The following is an 18,954-nucleotide window of genomic DNA, read 5'->3' on the forward strand; positions in this document are numbered from 1 at the left end:
AGAGATATTATTGATGGAATACATCAAAAAAAATGTTTGCAACATCAACTAAATGATTTTTGAACTAAGAGCTGAAAATAAAATTAACACAGAATATTTACTATTTATACTGTTTTATTGTAACGTAGAAATAAAATTCTCTTTTAACAGCCACATATTGTTTCAAATAATCTTTTCAAGTTATTTGGCAACATTTTAATACATTTCTGAAACATTTAATGATGATTATAAATTTTAATTATTAAATATAGAAGGCCTTTTCTAGCTTTTTTCGCTGCAAAATTTTTTATAATAATATCAAAATTTAACTGTCTTGCCAAAACGGATTCAACACAAAGCGTGGCAAGTCCTGAAACTCGCTCTTGAGATGAACACGATCTATGAAAGTTTTTTTTTATTCTTCGGCGGCCACCGTGGTGTGATGGCAGCGTGCTCCGCCTATCACACCGTATGCCCTGGGTTCAACTCCCGGGCAAAGCAACATCAAAATTTTAGAAATAAGATTTTTCAATTAGAAGAAAATTTTTCTAAGCGGGGTCGCCCCTCGGCAGTGTCTGGCAAGCGCTCCGATTGTATTTCTGCCATGAAAAGCTCTCAGTGAAAACTCATCTGCCTTGCAGATGCCGTTCGGAGTCGGCATAAAACATGTAGGTCCCGTCCGGCCAATTTGTAGGGAAAAATCAAGAGGAGCACGACGCAAATTGGAAGAGAAGCTCGGCCTTAGATCTCTTCGGAGGTTATCGCGCCTTACATTTATTTTTTTTTTAAGGACGCTGAAAGAACGTTCTGCACTAGCTACAGTGACAGGTATAGGGCAAAAGATATGTAAAACAACACAAATGTTGGGAAAAATTGTATACAGATTTTGAACATAGATGGCATTTAGCAATTCCAATGGTGGCAGAACTTTATCAAAATTTGCTTCGTAAATGTGTATCAAGTGAATTATATCGCACTCTAAGCTTTGAGAAATGTCCGACTTGTATTTTTCGTCCAATTTTGTTGCGCTCGCCCGAACCGTAGTTTCATCCATGTCTTCAAATTGCGACAAAAAGCTGAAAGCTGCAAATCGTTCAGTAATGCCAGTGATTACCGAATCAATGATCACCAAGAATGTATTGTTTTTAAAATTTGGATCATCCGTAATCATCTCATTTCCATTATCTTCAAAATGTCTTTTGGGTTTTCTCTTTCGAATGTCCGGAAACTTTGGCGAGATGTTCAATTGAATAGCAATTGTTTTACATTCGTTTAGAATTGTTTCTCATTGGTTCCTGATCAACTTCAAATCAGCTAATAAGGCATCTAGATGTCGGACCTCAACATCTGTGGTGGCGTCTCTAGCTTGGAGTACGACGTTTATTTCATTAATAGTTGTTAGTATTTTGAACCAAATTGAGGACAGCAAGATACATTCGAACTTGTTGATGTAACATCTCCGTATGCTTGTGCAATCAAATTTAGCTTAAGTAATGCGTTTAGTGATTTTGTGTTAATCCTGGAACATGGTTTGCGAATGGTCTGATTCCCTTAATTCTAGCCGACCACCTAGTCTCTGAAAGACTATGAAGAGAGCTTGGTACATTTGTTTTGAGGATGTCCCATCGTTGTGGAATGCTGCTGAAAATAGTAAAACATTTTTGTACAACTCTGTAGAAAGTAATTGCAGCCGTATAAAAGTCTGCAGCATCAACACCACATAAATTGAGACTGTGCGTTCCACAAGGCGAGTAATCAGCATTCGAGAATGTGACGTTGTGCTCCGTTGTAAGCTCCTTTCATATTGGCGCCGTTATCGTACCCTTGTGCACGACAATCTTTTAATGGGATTTCATGTTTACCTAGAGTATGGCAAATTAGATCAGCGATTTTCTGACCAGCTTTTTTGGTTGCAATTTACGAAAGCCAAAAACCGTTTTTGAATAGTAAAATTTGTTGCTTTCGAATTGAAATGGAGTTAGCGCAAAATGAACCCCACTCAGCATTTAGGTGATTCAATTTTGAATTTCCCTACACATCAATACAATTTGATTACTCTTTCTGACTAAATAATGAGTTATCATACAATTTAACAAAAGAAATAATCAAATATGAATACTTTTGATGATGAAAAACTAAAAAGCATTTTTCGATCACTTTTTGGAATCATTTTTGAAGTCCTTTAATGACTATATTTTAATATTTCATAAAAACCAACAAAAAGAATAATCAAATATGTTTACCTTTGATGATCAAAAACTGAATATAGTTTTTCAATCACATTTTGGAAATAAATTTGAATCAAATGTGTTTACTTGAGCTGATCAAAAATTTATAATCATTTTTCATTCAACTTTCTGAATCTTTTATGAATATATTTGTTGACTGAATAATGAATTTTATACTTGTTGAAATTTTACTTTTCATTAAAAATTTTATTTTTTTCACATACACATATTTTTTCAATCATAAAGCTAAGAAAAAATATATAAAAATTTTATTATTTATGCAAAAGATATTCTTCAAGACAAAAATAATGTAATGCTGCTCGTGAACGAATATTTCCCCAACCATTTCTCCCCTTCAGCTTCCCAGAAAATACATAATGATTGGACAATACATAGGTTGTGAGCTATTTGAACCCCAGGTAAGTGAAACTATCTTGACATACCTGGATACGGCTTCAACATCCCGTATCATATCCGTATTTTAAGATGCAGACGATAATGCTGATGTTGGATGTTGTAGTCGCAGGTGTATATCGGTCAAGTTTGTTTGCGAGTTAGCTGTGGTTCGAATAGCTCACTTTCGCATGCTTTCTTCCCCTTATGAAATAAGATTATTATGTAGTATCATATCTTGAATGAGATATGAAGAATAAATGCATTATAATGGCATTCAAAAATGATTCAAAAATCTCAACCAAAACGATTGAAATATGTTCACGAATATGATTAGAAAATGACTGTGAAAAGCAGTCAAATATTACTCTAAAACTCTTAAAGCTCAATTTTACAATGATATCAAATATGCATAAAAAGCGTTTCGAAATAGGAATCATAAATGATTATTCAGGAATAATCACATTTATGGTACATTTTTCTCCCGACGATACGTTAATTTTCGAACAGAAAATGCTTTTAAATTTGAACGTTTTTAATCATCTTGGGGTATGATATTTAAATATTTTTTGATCAAAATTTTCAAAAAATGCTGGCTGGGACGTAGTCTGTTCAACGTGACTAGCATCAGGCGTAGTATCAACGATAATAGCAAAATACTTGGCTTTCTTGCGTTGATCTAATATTGTTTCCCTCACGTGTTTTGCACAAATTTCTATAAACTCGTTCTGAATGCCTGGGGAAAGATAGTGAACTTGTAAACGTTTGTGCTGCTGTTGTGAAATCCTAACTTTCTCCAAATGATCTCTTAGTATCGCATCATAATGGCTTATAAGATCTTAGATGCCCAAGAAATGTCCACTGTTTCGTTCACCAAGATATATACTTTCGCCTTTGAAAGCTAGGTCTCTTTCATACAAAAATATAATAGTGTCCAAAATTCTATATAAAATTTCTTTCCACTTTTGAGTTTCAGTGATTAGCTGGTCATTGATAAGCGTATCAATTTTAGCCTCCTTTTGAATTAGATTTTGTAAAGATCGCCATTGAATATAACATTTAATGTGATCTTGAGTATTTTCGTGTGATGGCAGTTTATCGTCACTAACCAGTCACGTTCCACTTTCTCTCCATTTGCCAAGATTCTATTTAACAACGAGGTAGGAAATGCCTCGTCATGACAATCACGTGGAAAAATAACATGACACTTTTGATGACCTCGACGAATTTTCGTTGACTTCTTCAGATCGCAAAAACTCATTATTCACGGTACCGATACCGAAGTCGTTTAAATAATCTGGACTTTGATACAGAGTTGGTGGTATTGTTGGAAGACTTTTTGAATATCAACCTTCATCCGTGTCACCACGAAGACTTTATGATTTCGGATTCATGTAAACATACATTCTTATTTGATGTTTTTACTGTCTCCTCACTGTTCGAAGGCCCAGGAAAAAAATCATTATCAATATTCGTTGCTTTTGAAATTCGGCTTAAAATTTGCACTTGGAACAACTAAAGAACCTCCTGAATTAAAAAATAATGTCTTAGTACATCTAAATCGCGGGCCCCCTCAGAAACCCCGGGCCCGGGAGAATCCCCCATCCCCCCCCCCCCCTCTCGACGGGCCTGGATGTGGGTGTTATTAGAGATTGAATGTTGATTAGAATATCACCCTAACTCGACTGGGCGCTTTCGAACCAGCAGTTTAGATATGGTGATATGCCGCTCAGTAGTAAAATTGATTATATTTATTTATCGTATCAAATAAAAATAAGTTGTTATAATTCTGATTAAATAAATATTTTTTATTGAATGCAATGAAAGTTTGACCCATGTAAATGAATTAAGTTGTGAGACCAAATTTTGATCTTTAAAGTTCCCTCGTGTATGAATAGAACATAAGATGAAAACAAAACTGCAGAGTGACTACTCCGTGTAAAACAGCTGATCTAACGAATTCTATGGAAGTCAATTTAATATATTACTGAAGCCATAGAATAACGCCTTAGTCATAACGATACCATAGCCAACCAATTAGTTAAATACATATAAATTAAACTTAACTAAAATAAATAAAAAAACTTAACTATTGTAGAGATTTTTTAGTCTTCAAAGCGTAGCTTAAGATATAAGTAATGAATGTTTGTTGATGCCTTTTTTGATTTTAATAATTATGTTTTATGTTATTTCCAGTCCTGAGGATGACTTCAGACTGAAGTCGAAATATTTAAAAATAAAGACAAAATAAAATACACATCCAAGTGTTTTATTTAAGAAAACCCGGCCTTGAGCTCAACCAAAAATTTCGGTTTTCATATAAATTAAATAAATATACATTTTTGCGTTGGCGAATTCATTCATATTTTGGGGATTGTATTTTTCGTTTGAAATTTTTCGTATTTTCTATTTTATGAAGTTATGAAATTTTTTAGGTTAAGGCACCAATAAGCGCTGCCAATATACATTTATCTATGATTAAGTGAAAATATGGTTACGAATTGGGCGTTATGAATATGGCAAGTTTCCAGAGCCTTTAAAGAGGCGATATTTTACCAAAATAGGATTTTACTTTGGCAATAGGTATCGCTGGATGTCGCACTGATCGAGCTTTTTAAAAAGCGGTGCCACTATTTAAAAAACAATACTTGGCGCGTTTTACCTCCAAGGAAATTTAAGCCTAAACTTCGTTTCCAATTGCCGTTGTGCTTGTTTTTAGTTTGTCCTACAAATTAGAGGGACGGAACCTACATGTATAGTGCCAACAGAAATACACTAGGGCTGTTTGTAAAACCACTGCTTAGGGGCGATCCCGCTTAGAAGAACTTGTCTTCCAATTGAAACAACTTTTTTCTAAATTGTTGATGTTGCTTTGTGAGGGACTTTAACCCAAGACCTTCAATGTGTTTGGCGGAGCACGCTACTACCATCCCAGCATAAACAGTACCTAACGTTAGCTCTCTAATGCATCTATAATCGAGAACTAGATTATAGAACTAGGTTAGAATTGGATTAGAGAATTATTTAGAAAACATTTGAAATGCGATGCTATCAGAGTTATCAATTTTTGTAGGACATGATCACTCTTCCTTAGTGTTATACAAAAGTATGAAAAATAGTCAAAAGTTTTGCCAAAATATTAATAGTTTGTTTGTTTTGTTTGATGGTGTGTTCAATTTATACTTAATATTTAAAAATTCATGAGCTTAACACCCGAAATGAAAAAGGAAATTTACAAAAACAAATCTACATAACACACAAATTAATATAGAGACATAATGTCTCAATTGTGTTGTAAGTGTAAAAATTAGATAAACTGAAATAGGCAAGAAAACAAATACAAGAAGGATAGCCTAGTGGTTAAGGCTACTGCAGTTTAATTCGCGGTTCGAATCTCGGTCAAACCTTTGATAACATTACGAAATTGCCTGATGATGATTACGTGGCGGTTTTCGAAATGGTACCATCGCAATATGACAGTAAATGTTTCTTTCTTTTCAACTTTCTTTCTTAAACAAACATAATAATTGAATATTCAGTTGTTATAAGCCGGTGTTAAGCTCATGAATCCTAAAATATTAAGTACCAAATATTGGTAGTTGCAAAACCAGTTTTTCATTTGTAATAATTAAAAGTTGTAAGTGAAAATTTATAAAAAATAAGTAAAGGTGTCTAAGTTCGGGTGTAGCGGAACATTATATACTCAGTGTGAGCTTCAATTGTACATTTCATTTCAGATAAATTTCTTTTCTACATAGCACGTGGCACCGCCGGTTTAAAAAAATGTTTCCCCATTTCCTCATAAAATAAAACTTGATAAGTGAAATATCATTGATTCAAAACCATTTTTTGCTAAATTATAGCTTATTATTCTCGTCTACGACCCTTTTAAAAATCTTTTATAAAAAAGTGGGCGTGGTCTTTAACCGATCTCGTCCACATTTTATTACGATCCGTAAATTTTTCTTCGGGTTATGGCTCCCGAGACATAGAAAATTGGTTAGTCATAAAAGGCGCGATGCCACGCCCATTTTTTTTAATTTGAAGTTGTTCCTATTTATTGTTATAAATCTACTTGGGAAATGAAATACCACTGATTTTAAGCTCTTTTTTGCAAATATATAGCATATTTTATCCGTCCACGACCCTTTTAAAAATCTTTTATATAAAAGTGGGCGTGGTCCTTAACCGATTACGTTAATTTTTCTTCAAAGCATTCCTTATAGTAAAGGCAACCTCGCTGCCGAATTTTGTTACGATAGGTTTAACGATTTTTGATTTATGATTAATAATATTTGTAAAATTTATTTTATCACAAGTGGGCAGTGCCACGCCCATTTTAAACATTTTATTTTTTTTCAAATTTTTATCAAGAGTCTCAATATTAGTCCACGTGTCAAATTTCAACATTCTAGGTGTATTAATAAATAAAACAAATAAATCTAAGGCGCGATAACCTCCGAAGAGATCTAGGGCCGAGCTTCTCTTCCAATTTGCGTCGTGCTCCTCTTGATTTTCCCTACAAATTGGACGGACGGGACCTACATGTTTTATGCCGACTCCGAAAGTCATCTGCAAGGCAGATGTGTTTTCACTGAGAGCTTTTCGTGGCAGAAATAAATCCGCAGCGCTTACCGAACACTGCCGAGGGGCGACGCCGCTTAAAAAAATTTTCTTTTAATTGAAAAACATTATTTCTAAAATTTTTGATGTTGATTTGCCCGAGGTGTGAACCCAATGTCTTCGGTATGGTAGGCGGAGCACGTTACCATCACACCACGGTGGCCGTGTACTATTTACTAAATATTCAGGTTTTTTGTGTTTTCCAAAAAATCATATTTATAAAAAGTGGGCGTGGTTATCATCCGATTTCGCTCATTTTCAATACCAATATATTCTGGGTCCAGAGAGGCCCGTGTACCAAATTTGGTGAAGATATCTCAATAGTTACTCAAGTTATCGTGTTAACGGACGGACGGACGGACATGGCTAAATCAATTTTTTTTCGATACTGATAATTTTGATATAGGAAGTCTATATCTATCTCGATTCCTTTATACCTGTACAACCAACCGTTATCCAATCAAAGTTAATATACTCTGTGTGCAAAGCACGCTGAGTATAAAAAAGCATACGAATAGGGTATCCAGAAATTTTGATTTTTTTTACGAAACTGTATTGCAAAAATATTTGGAATAACTGCGGAAATTCGTTAAAAACTGCATAAAGCGGCGAAGGCTCTCAAAGTTTGGTAGGTTGACAAAACATGGATTAAAGAGATAATTGCTTATACGTCGAGAACAAATACTAACATTCGTGTTCTACTAGTAAAACCTAGAAAATTATATACATATGTACATACGTATGAGGATATGAATGATGTTATGTAATAATATGTTTATTTACCGTTTGGAATTATACGCGTATCAAATGAATCCAAAGACTTATATAATCCCAGTCTTTCTCGGTTATCGAATAGGTTCTGAAAGTAAAGAGAGAATTTATGTTTAGTATAGAAAAAATTGTGAGATAATGATATAGAAGTTGCAGGCTTTCTAAGTATGAATCAGGTTTTAAAATATTTATCAATAATAAAAAAAATTATCAATAATAAAAATACAAGTTGCTAAACGCATTTTCAATAGTTTTACGAAATTTATATTTTGGGCCATGAGGTCCCCACGTATCGAGTTTCATCACTTTATGTTGTTGGTATGAAACTATCGTACTTTTTCCATTTTTATAAATTTTCGATATCGAAAAAGTGGTTATCGTTCGATTTCGCTCATTTTCAATACCAATATATTCTGGCTCATATCTCAGACGGATAAACGGTGGACATAACTGAATAAAAATTTTTTTGTGCTGATTTCGATATGACGTAGTCTATATCTATCCTTTATGTCATTACGTACTACAGCTATCCAACCAAAATTATAATACCAGGCAAAACAACATCAGATATTCAGAAAGGAGTTTTTTCCAATTAGGAGAAAGTTTTTCTAAGAGGTGTCGCCTTACGAAAATGATTTGGCAAATCCTCCGAGTGTATTTCTACCGTGAAATGCTTCTCAGTGAAAACTTATTTGCCTAGCAGATGCCGTTCGGAGCCGTCGTAAAACATGTAGGTCCCGTCCAGCTAATTTACAGGAAAAATTAAAAGGGGCGTTGGAAGAAAAGCTCGGCCTAAATCTTTTCGGAGGTATATCGCGCCTAGTATCTATTTTTTTTATTAGAGTATATTTCCATGTCGCAGAATTGGTTTTGAAGAATCCTCATTTCAGACTTTAAAAAAAACAAACTCTATCTAAAATTTTTGGATGCATTACGCCCAGTTTCAGAATTTGTTACAAAAATGTAATATTACAACTGAAAATATCTCCGAGATGGGACGTTTTAGAACAAATTTCTGAGAGGGAGGGCGTTTTATATACCGTCATTTCTTTTAAATTAAGTTTAGAGACAAATCGTGAGATAAATTGCACCGCAGATTTGCAATACAGATGGTACAATACGAAAAATGTGTGGTTACCAAACCAGATACGGCATTTACATTAACTTTGCTATCTCAGAAATTCAATAAAGTACATGGAGGTTTTTATAATTGGGGAATAGTTAAACTTTTGCAATTGAAAAATTTAGAGTCTTGGGATAAAATCGCATTCGAGCCATTCACCAATAGCGGCTGTCGACAAAATTGGCTGTATATCTCTTTACAGAGTAAAGTTTCAACAGCTGTTTTCTGTACTATCAGCTGATAACATCAGCCGATTAAATGTAACTCACTGATTGGAACTTTTACTTTGCCAGCTGATATTCGACAAATCGATTGTTTTACAACGAATTGCTTAGAAAATAAAAATATATTTATACAAAAGTCAAAACTTACAACAACATCATAACCTCCTGGATTGCGTAAGCCCATGTCTTTTAGGTTAAAGCTGATGGGATAGGGAGCACCATCGGTACGACGACTTACAAATGCGACTGCATATGAATGTTCGCTATAAAATAAAAGTAATTGAAAGAGAAAAAAAGTATTAGTATGTATTTCTAAATGTGGTTTACTTTTGAATCAACATACCCTGCGGAAGTTTTTGGTAAAATTGGACGTGTCCAAACTTCAATGTTTTTTTTGATAAGCACACGCCGTCCTTGAATACCGAGCGCGTCCTGATTAACAGCAATGATATCACTGTCGAAGTTAATGGAATAAATATATAGTTTTTAATATTCAAATCAGCTTAGTTAGTAGAAATAAGGATTTCTTTAATATCCGTATGAATTTAACTAGTCTGGGTTGCACCTTATCTGATTTTCTAAAACATCGATATGTTGAAACCGGCATTGTCAAGTGCGTCCCAGCTAAACAAAGTTGGAATCACAAGTACGTTATTTATACTAACCGATTTGTCAAAATTGCCTTAATTTCAGGACGTACCACAGCCAAATCGTTTGACATAATCAATGGTGCTGCCATAATAGCCCACACTGCCATTTGTAGTTTGCTTTGGTCGTAACTCAATCCATAATTGCCAAGTATTAACTGTATAAAGTAAAAAAAGAAGTTGCACAAAAAAAATATTATAAGTAAGAAGATTAGATACTGGAACACACCATATCAGGATCATTCCAATGTCCAGGTCCAGCATGGGGTTGTATGTAGTCTTGGTTTTTCGAAAAGTAGTCCATAATTTGGGCAACCGATTCAAAGGAATCTTCAATATCATCCCAATTACGCCATAAATTGCAAGTTTTCTTTAGTGCCGCAAAGTCAGGCTAGAATGAAGGTTTTTTAAAATGATGTGTTAATTGGAACTCTTTAGGATCCTCGATTATAATTAGTTGAAGAATGGACTTTTCAGAACCCATCCGCCTAAATAGCGCCCATTTTTTTAAAAACGAACTATCTCAGAATTTAGAAGAACTTCGAAGATCATCGTATCCCAAAACATCAGCTGGATAATGCAAATTCGAAACTTGTTCATTCGACTAAGGGCATTTATGGAACATGTTATGATATAGGCCGTTTCTCAATGAATTCTGCTTTAAAACTTATTCAGCCCAATTCTAAATATTCCCTCGGAACTTTGTTCTCGCCGATTTTTTTATTCCCGCGGAAAAATGCCTCCAAATCTTTTCTCCTAGGGAGAACAATAATTGGGGAATAGGAATTTCGAATTTTCGAAGTCAGCTGTTTTGTCAATTGAAATTTCGTTGCGCATTTTAAAAAATTGAAAAGTTTAATTATTGTTGCGAATTCGTTTGAAATTAAGAAATAAAGTATAAACAATGCACAGTATTGCATTTCATATGGTATTCACTGAAATGGGTAACGAATTGGTGCCACAGTAACATCAACAGATGAACATAAGAAGAAGAAGACGGCGGGATAACATAAATCCGCCGGAGTTGCCTGCTTCCATTCAGCAAAGTAATATTCTGGCGGCCAAGTCGAGTTGAATTCGCTTTTCGTCATACATATGTCAAAATCTATTTAAGCCTTCTTAAAAAATCCTTGCGCAATTTCTGGATGGCTGCATCAAATATACCAAGAGTTCTTCCGTTACTTATGATATACTTTTCGACTTAAAATAAAGAATATTGTGATATAATGTACATATTTTAGCACAAATTTATACAAATAAGTGTTCTTTCTTAAAATAACCAATTTCCTTTAACTATTTTGATGCATTCCCTTTAATTTAACAAGTGAAAAAACTCCTAAGAAATGGCATAGAAATCTCCCTCTCACTCACATTCATAATACCTACTTTGCTCCCATAACCGGTTTCCGCTTTTTCGAACATTGTTCAAAATAGGAGGAAAGGGAGAAGTTAAAAAACTCACAAGGAATTTTTATTTAGATTACGAGGAATGGGAGAAGGGAAAAACTCGCACAGAATTTTTGTTTAGAATTGGGCTGATTTTGAAATAGCACGTTCTAAAAATTTCTGAGATAGAATGTTTTCGCAAAGGTAGCCTTGATGACGAGATCTTTCATTTAGCTGTCTAATTTTATTTCTTACTAAATATTCTTGATATGCAGGCCAACTGCATGAATAGACCATTGGACGACCGGTTTGATTTAATAGATTTCCAAATTTCACATATCCAGCAATCATATTTTCGGGATCAGCATAACAACCATCTAGTTTTACATAATCCACATCCCAATCTGCGAAAGTTTTCGCATCCAATTCCAAGTTGTCGATTACACCCGGATAGCCACCACAGGTATGTGTACCATAATCTTCATATAAGCCAAATTTTAGGCCCGCATTATGTATCTGTATGTATATGTGTATGTGTGTTAGAACAGTTGTTTTATTTTGTTAACAAAAAAATTCAAATTATAGTCAATTACATAGTCAGCTAAATGATTAAGCCCACTAGGAAATCGCTGCCTATCTTCTACTAATTTATTTGTGACATTATCGCGCTGCTTTTCCAACCAACAATCATCAATGATAACGTATTCATAGCCGGCAGCTGCATAGCCTTCGGATACCAATAGATCAGTGGTGCGTTTGAAAAGGTCCTCACTAAAAAAATTAAAAATGAAATTAAAAATCAGATAAAATTAAATGAAATTGATAATAAAGGCTATAGAGCGAGGTAAATAACAAGTATCTTTTTATGGCTCTCGATTTCCAATACAATACATAACAGTTCGACCCTCTTTCGACTCTAAGCACGGTAACCAGATCATCTATCCCCCTTGTAGGCCAAACTTATAGTTCTTTTATTTGGAAATTTGTATTTTCATTTTTTATTATTCATGCATAAGGGTGCGGACGCTGATGGATTTTGCCTTCGGAGCTATTCAAATACGGCGGACAGGAGTTGGTATGGCGCATGCATCGGCTTCTTTGCAAAATATGGTCGACTGAGTGCAGCCTGACGTTTGGAGGGAAATAACAGAGCGGCATTATTTTCAGAAATTAAAACTCCATTAGTGTTCTTTGCACAGTCTACAAGAAGGAAGATCCTGCAAACTGCGCCAACAATCGTGGAATCGGCCTTGTTAATATCGCGTATAAGGTTCTCTCAAGCGTACTGTGCGAAATATTGAAACTCACCATGAATCAGCTGATTGGAGCTTATCAGGGCGGCTTCAGACCTGGTAAATCTACCATCGACCAGATTTTCACTGTGTCAAATCTTCAGAAAAAAACCGAGACAAAAATTTTACACATCATCTCTTTGTCGATCTTAAAGCCACTTTCAACAGCACGAAAAGGAGCTCCCTATATGCCGCTTTTACTGCATTTAGTTTCCCCGCAAAACGTATACGTCTGTGCAAAGTAACGAGCTTGACGCAGATGTCAACGTAGTCCAGCGAATTAAAAACGCTGGCTAGGCAAAATAATTAGGGCGGCGCCAGGTAACCCAACGAGGAAGCGACTGGCGCGCCATGTTGGACGGGTATATCCGTTTAAACGGTTAAACGCCAATTAAGTAAGTAAGTTCTACAATATGATTAATTAAGGCTTTTCCCCTACAAACTTATATTTTCCACGTTATGTAAATTCTGGAAAAAATAATTGTGGTATTCACAACCCTCTACGTGTTAGCGGGATCTCTTGTAAGCGCCGCGGCGGTATGAAGGTTAGCGGTGGCATGACGGTTAAGCAATTCCTCATCCAGCTATGTATTAGCGGGATCTCTTGTGATGTGGTACGGATCGAAATAATTACATAAGAATTTGAAAATTTTCAAACCAGCTTTTAAGTAACTTCTCGATGTGCTAGAGACTTGAAATTTCAAACTTAATTCAGAGGGCAGCCGATGACACGTTACAAAAAGTTACGCTAAGAGGCGCACGGACTGAGATATTTAGAAAAATCAAACGGAACGGGGGGAATTTCGGGATTGATTTTTATGTAAGTTCTCATTGAGCTACAACTGTAAAACTTCACAGATAGGATAAGATATAAGATTTAAGAAAAGGAGAAAAAAATTTCGTTAGGTGGCGCACGGATCGAAATATTTAGATAAGAATTTGAAACTTTTGTGTTTTGAGATCCATTTTAAAGTAACTTCTCAACTACAAACATGAAACCTCAGAAACAGGTTAAGACACCGTGACAAAGGAACAAAAGGAGAAAAAATTCCGTTAGGTGGCGCACGGATCGAAAAAATTAGATAAAAATTTGGAAATTTGAAACCGGGTTTTAAGTAACTTCTCGATGAGCTAGAGGCTAAAAGTTTAGAACTTAATTCACAGGTCGATGACAGCCGATGACACAATATAAAAAGTTTCGCTAGGAGGCGCACGGACTGAGATATTTAAAAAAATCAAACGGAACCGAGGGAATTTTGGGATTGATTTTTATGTAAGTTCGCATTGAGCTACAAGCATAAAACTTAACAGATAGGTGAAGACACCGAGAAAATGTAAGAAAAGGAGAAAATAAAAATAAAATAAAAAAATTTTAAGCACTTCCTTTATATAAATGGACAAAAATCAGCGACAAATGTTTCCTTATATAAAGACATATTCTTGCTAAACTTTGATTTTTAAATTTTGGCATAGAAATTGTAAAAATATTTATGAGAAGTAAAAATATAAAAGTGGAGCGCATATTCTTTGAATTGGAAAGTTGGTAGGAAAGGAGATATTATTAGTCAATCAATTGCGCTCCACCTTTATATTTTTACTTCTCATAAATATTGTTGCAATTTCTATGTCAAAATTTAAAAATCAAAGTTTAGCAAGAATATGTCTTTATATAAGGAAACACTTATTGTTTTTGCCCATTTATATAAAGCAAGTGCATACAATTTTTTTATTTTATTTTCATTTGTTTATTGGATGATATTAAACATTCATTGAAAAGATATTAGATGAACGTGTATGAATACGTCCTCCTTATAATTAAAAACATAATTGAACATCTGAGCTGAATTGAATAGCAAAACGATTTCATGTCAACTTACTGATTAGCGCATATTTACTTTTATTAGATCTCGACTTTATATATACTCGGAAGCATATAAACGTACATACATGTGCATGTATGCTCTCACAGTTGCGAGGGAGGTACATATTTTAAAATATTACAGTGTCGCTTTTTAACTATGGTTTCAACTATTGTATTAGAACGTTCTCAGTAGATCGTTCTAAAGGCACACAGTTATGTATATAATAGTTGGTTTCATATAAACTTAATTGCGGCCGCCGTGGTGTGGTGGTAGCGTGCTCCGACTACCACACCGAAGATCGTGGGTTCAATTCCCGGGCAAAGTAACATCAAAAATTTAGAGACAAGTTTTTTTCAATTAGCAAAATGTGTTTCGAAGTGGGGAATCGCCCCTCGTCAGTGATTTGGCAAACACTCTGAGTGTATTTCTGCCATGAAAAGCTTTTTAGAGAAAATTGATTTGCAGATGCCATTGTAAGGGAAGCTCGGCCTAAGAACTCTTCGGAGGCTATTGCGCCTTTTATTTGTCTAGTTTTTATTGGTTTCCTAGCTTGAATCTGTTGAAATTAAAGGTTCAATAAATATTTGTTTAACATGAAATATTAAAAACCTGACTAGTTATATGATTTTTAACTGCTGATAAATTATTGACTTTTTTTCGATGACTGGAGGTGTTAATTTTCTATAAAAGTATTTATATTAAAACTTTTTTTTTCGTAACAGATATTTAATTCGCGATTTGCTTTCTATTGCAAATTGGAAGAATTTTCGAAATAATTTAAAAAACATAAGAGTAACTTATAGGTAAGAGTGCATATGGTCATTTCCTGTGTTACGAAGGTTCCTTTCAAGCACATCTTTTTCGTAATTTTCTGTACTTGAATTGTAGCTTCCTTATTTTATAATGCAAGTTCTTAAATACTAACACTTTTTGGAGTAATAATGAGACTAAGAAGTTTCCTTAAACACGTCACGAATACTCCGTTAGACTACTTGAAAAATCCACCTTTAAGGCAGTGTTTTTCCTATCTTTGATTGTCGCTAACTGGCAGTTTATTTTAAAGATAACCGAATAACTTCCATTGAAACCTCTCTATGTCTAATCCAACACAGAAAATCTTTCAAACTCGCGAATGCTTCGAAAAACGCGTTAAATGTCTAAGGATCGTAAACATGTGTGAAAAATTATTCTATTTGCGTGGTTTCGCTAATGTTCGTAAAATTTACGCCACTGTACTGCCTAAGATTGCGGCCCGGTTTTTCAGTACAAGTTCAACTCAGTTTGTCAGCTAAACTACGCTTGAACTTATTCCACAGTTTTTCAATATATTTTAACTGAAGTTTAAGCTGAGCTTAAGCGGCCGATCTGGTAGGGTTAAACTCTAGTTAACCTATCACTTATTTGTTGGCAATGCCGTCGAATATACCCAACAAGCATTTGAGCTTAAGTATCATTACAGCTCATGGTTATAACAAGGCATACTTCTAAAATCTCAAAAGTTGTTTCGAAATAGTGACTCAACTTGAGAATCATAATGTTCTCAGCAAAAAAGGTAATTTTTTTAAAGGAAAAATGCTATTTCTTAAGTTGAAGAACAGATAGTTCCAAACTTGTATTTTATGTGTGGTTTTACAAGTGGACTGAAATGTAAGATTACAATGCTTTATTTTATTTTCTCGAAAATAAAATAAAATAAAATATATATAACTTATTTTTAAGTAATAGCGTTTCTTTACTGCTATCAACCAGGTGTTTATTTCTCACAATAAACAGCTCTTGGCATTGGTAGTACCACCTAAGCTTGATATCCAGTGTAGGATATAAACTGGAAATATGTGTTGGATATTAATTTGAGAGCTGTACATTTCCCAAAATCTCCCTAAAGTCGGAAAATATTTGGAGAATGACGTCGGAAATCAACTGGAGAACTATACATTTTACAAAATTTCTCTAAGGTTGGATAGTGATTGGAGAATGAAGTTGGAGATCAACTCGAGAACTATCCGGTTTGAGAATATTAGAGCATGATGTTGGATATCAGCTCCGGAACTTGATATATATTTCTCTAAGGCTGGAGAAATATTATTTCCATGTTTGTTGGGTAAACAAAATCCAGCTGTTGCCGTATCTATTTAGATAATAAAAACACAATGTTGCCCTACAAAAAAGCCTACCCCCGAGGCGGCGTTAAACTGTGACTAAAAAACTGCTCAGTAGTTAACGTCAGTTAAAGTTAAATTGAGTTTAACCCTGCTTTAAGCCAACTTAAACTGAAGTTTGAACTTACACTCGAAAAAAGGGTCCATAGAAAATAACTTTAAATGTTTCAGTTTAAAGTATTTCTTTTGATTATATTAAGAGTATGGAAAATGTCGAATATTTTTCATCGTTTTATTTATTTAAATATTTAAATTAGTCAAAAAGGGACTCATGTAACCTTATAAATGCCTTATCTTGTGCGTAAACGAGCTGTCAAATTTTGTATGCAAAATCATTTACACAATTTGTATAAATTTACGCGCACATTTCATTGTGTAAACGCGGTAAACTCAAAGGAATGCAACCTTGCAGATATTACAGCAGGCATTTTCATCAAAAATATCCAACATCAGCAAGTCATCCCCAAGTATATCTTAGTAAAGACGTTTTAGTTTTGATTTTTCACTTAATATTGGCATTTTTTTATTTTAAATTTAAAAAAAATTTTTTTGCCAATAATACAGCTGATAAACAATTAAGTTTATCAAGAATATTACTAGGTGCGTTCTTATAACAGTGTGTGTAAATGGATATAACTTTACACCTTATAAGTTTATATGCTTTCATGAGTCCCTTTTATGTCTGCTGATAAGCAATTCTTATGCCCACTACTGTACATACATCTATAGATATGGCATTAGACTGGGTCGATTTATTAACCAATATCGCGCCATCGATTTTTCGATAGGATTTGGGCCCAGGAAGAAAGTTCCACTACGCATACCCAAAAAAATAATTTTCGAGCCTGCGAAATTTTTTTTTTTTTACTTTTTTTCGACTTTGATTTTAAGGTTTCTTTCATGACCTACTAAAAACTTTTCATTTGATTGTAAAATTTTCATTTGATTGTGAAATTTCGATGTATGTAAAAAAAATATTTTTTTTTCAAAAAACTGTTATCGACAACGTTTTTAGCCGACATTTACATTGTGTGTACATATGAAAACTTTTTTAGCAGGTCATGGAAAAAACCTTAGAAATCAAAGTCGAAAAAAAGTAAAAAAATGAAATTTCGCAGGCTCGAAAATAATTTTTTTGGGTATACGTAGTAGAACTTTTTTCCTGAGCCAAAATTCTATAGAAAAATCGATGGCGCGATATCGATTAACTTTCGTCCATACAAATGGACCCACCCTAATGGACATACATATCTATACAATTATTAAATACAAATAGAATCCCAATCAAAACTGAACACATTTTTATTTCATGTCATCTTTGTAAGTCGTTGATTGTTTATTTTCTAATTTTACGTACGCGGCTTTCCTAACAACAAAAGGTTAATAAACCGTTAAAATATTTCAATAACATTAAACTTGAATATATACAAGCTTTAGAAGGTTTTGAGATCATTTAACTTTTTTGTATGAATACGGTTATGCAACATTGTTATTTTAAAATATGAGCTTCCAAATTGAAGGAGCTAACAAAAGTAGCATTAGCCAAATTCTTCAGTCCATCGATATCCACAAGCTGGCACTGCTTATATCTTCTGGTACCACCCCGACTGTTGCCCAAACGATTTGGAACTTTTAAGACTGGCTCATTATGTTTATTTGTGCCAAAAGTAGAGTTTGCCACTTTGTTAGATAACATAAAAGTTTGCTGCTCGTTTTAGCTGAAGCGGCCGAAGTGGCAGGGTTAAATTGCACTCAACTTTAACTGTAGTTTAAACTCTCCCTGAAAAACCGGACCTTAGACAACAAAGAACTATTCGTTACACAAACAACTTTTCACTTGCTATTTTTTGGATGTTTAGTATTTTGGTTCGTTAATAATGCTTATGCAATTGCTGTTGATTCGTAGTTGGCTGCATCTTCTTCGAAACACCTTACTTGTTTACAGGGCCGAAACTGTTATTCCTTTCATAATATAATTCCTTGCAAAACTATTAATTTTGCACTTTTAATATATTTGGATCAAGGTAAAAATTATTTTCGGATTTTTATTTTTTGAGTCCGATAGAACTAGTTAAACTCGGCCTTTTAAAAATAAAAGTCCGGAAATAAAAGTTAAATCCGGACTTTTATTTTTTAAGGCCAAAATAAAAGTCCCGCTTGTTAACAAACAAACGGCTTATCAGAAACAAACATTTTTTTCTTTAATTCGGATAAGCCGTTTCTTTGTTATCAAACGGGCCTTTTATTTTGGCCTTAAAAAATAAAAG

At 34.1% G+C, this 18,954-nt stretch overlaps 1 protein-coding gene across 1 annotated transcript in view; it reads right to left on the reverse strand.

Annotated features, from left to right (window-relative positions):
- The window catches only part of LOC137245505 (alpha-N-acetylgalactosaminidase), a 30,418-nt gene that overhangs the window by 9,032 nt on the left and 2,432 nt on the right, over positions 1–18,954 (reverse strand). The window contains exons 2-8 of the mRNA XM_067776293.1: positions 11,968–12,145; positions 11,630–11,890; positions 10,218–10,379; positions 10,007–10,146; positions 9,685–9,795; positions 9,490–9,604; positions 8,007–8,082 (exon numbers count right to left, since the gene is read on the reverse strand). Coding sequence (XP_067632394.1) covers positions 8,007–8,082; positions 9,490–9,604; positions 9,685–9,795; positions 10,007–10,146; positions 10,218–10,379; positions 11,630–11,890; positions 11,968–12,145 — 1,043 coding nt within the window. The remainder of the gene's footprint in view (positions 1–8,006; positions 8,083–9,489; positions 9,605–9,684; positions 9,796–10,006; positions 10,147–10,217; positions 10,380–11,629; positions 11,891–11,967; positions 12,146–18,954) is intronic.

Source organism: Eurosta solidaginis, chromosome 3 (assembly GCF_040869045.1).
Source record: "Eurosta solidaginis isolate ZX-2024a chromosome 3, ASM4086904v1, whole genome shotgun sequence".
Taxonomy (NCBI): Eukaryota; Metazoa; Arthropoda; class Insecta; order Diptera; family Tephritidae; genus Eurosta; species Eurosta solidaginis.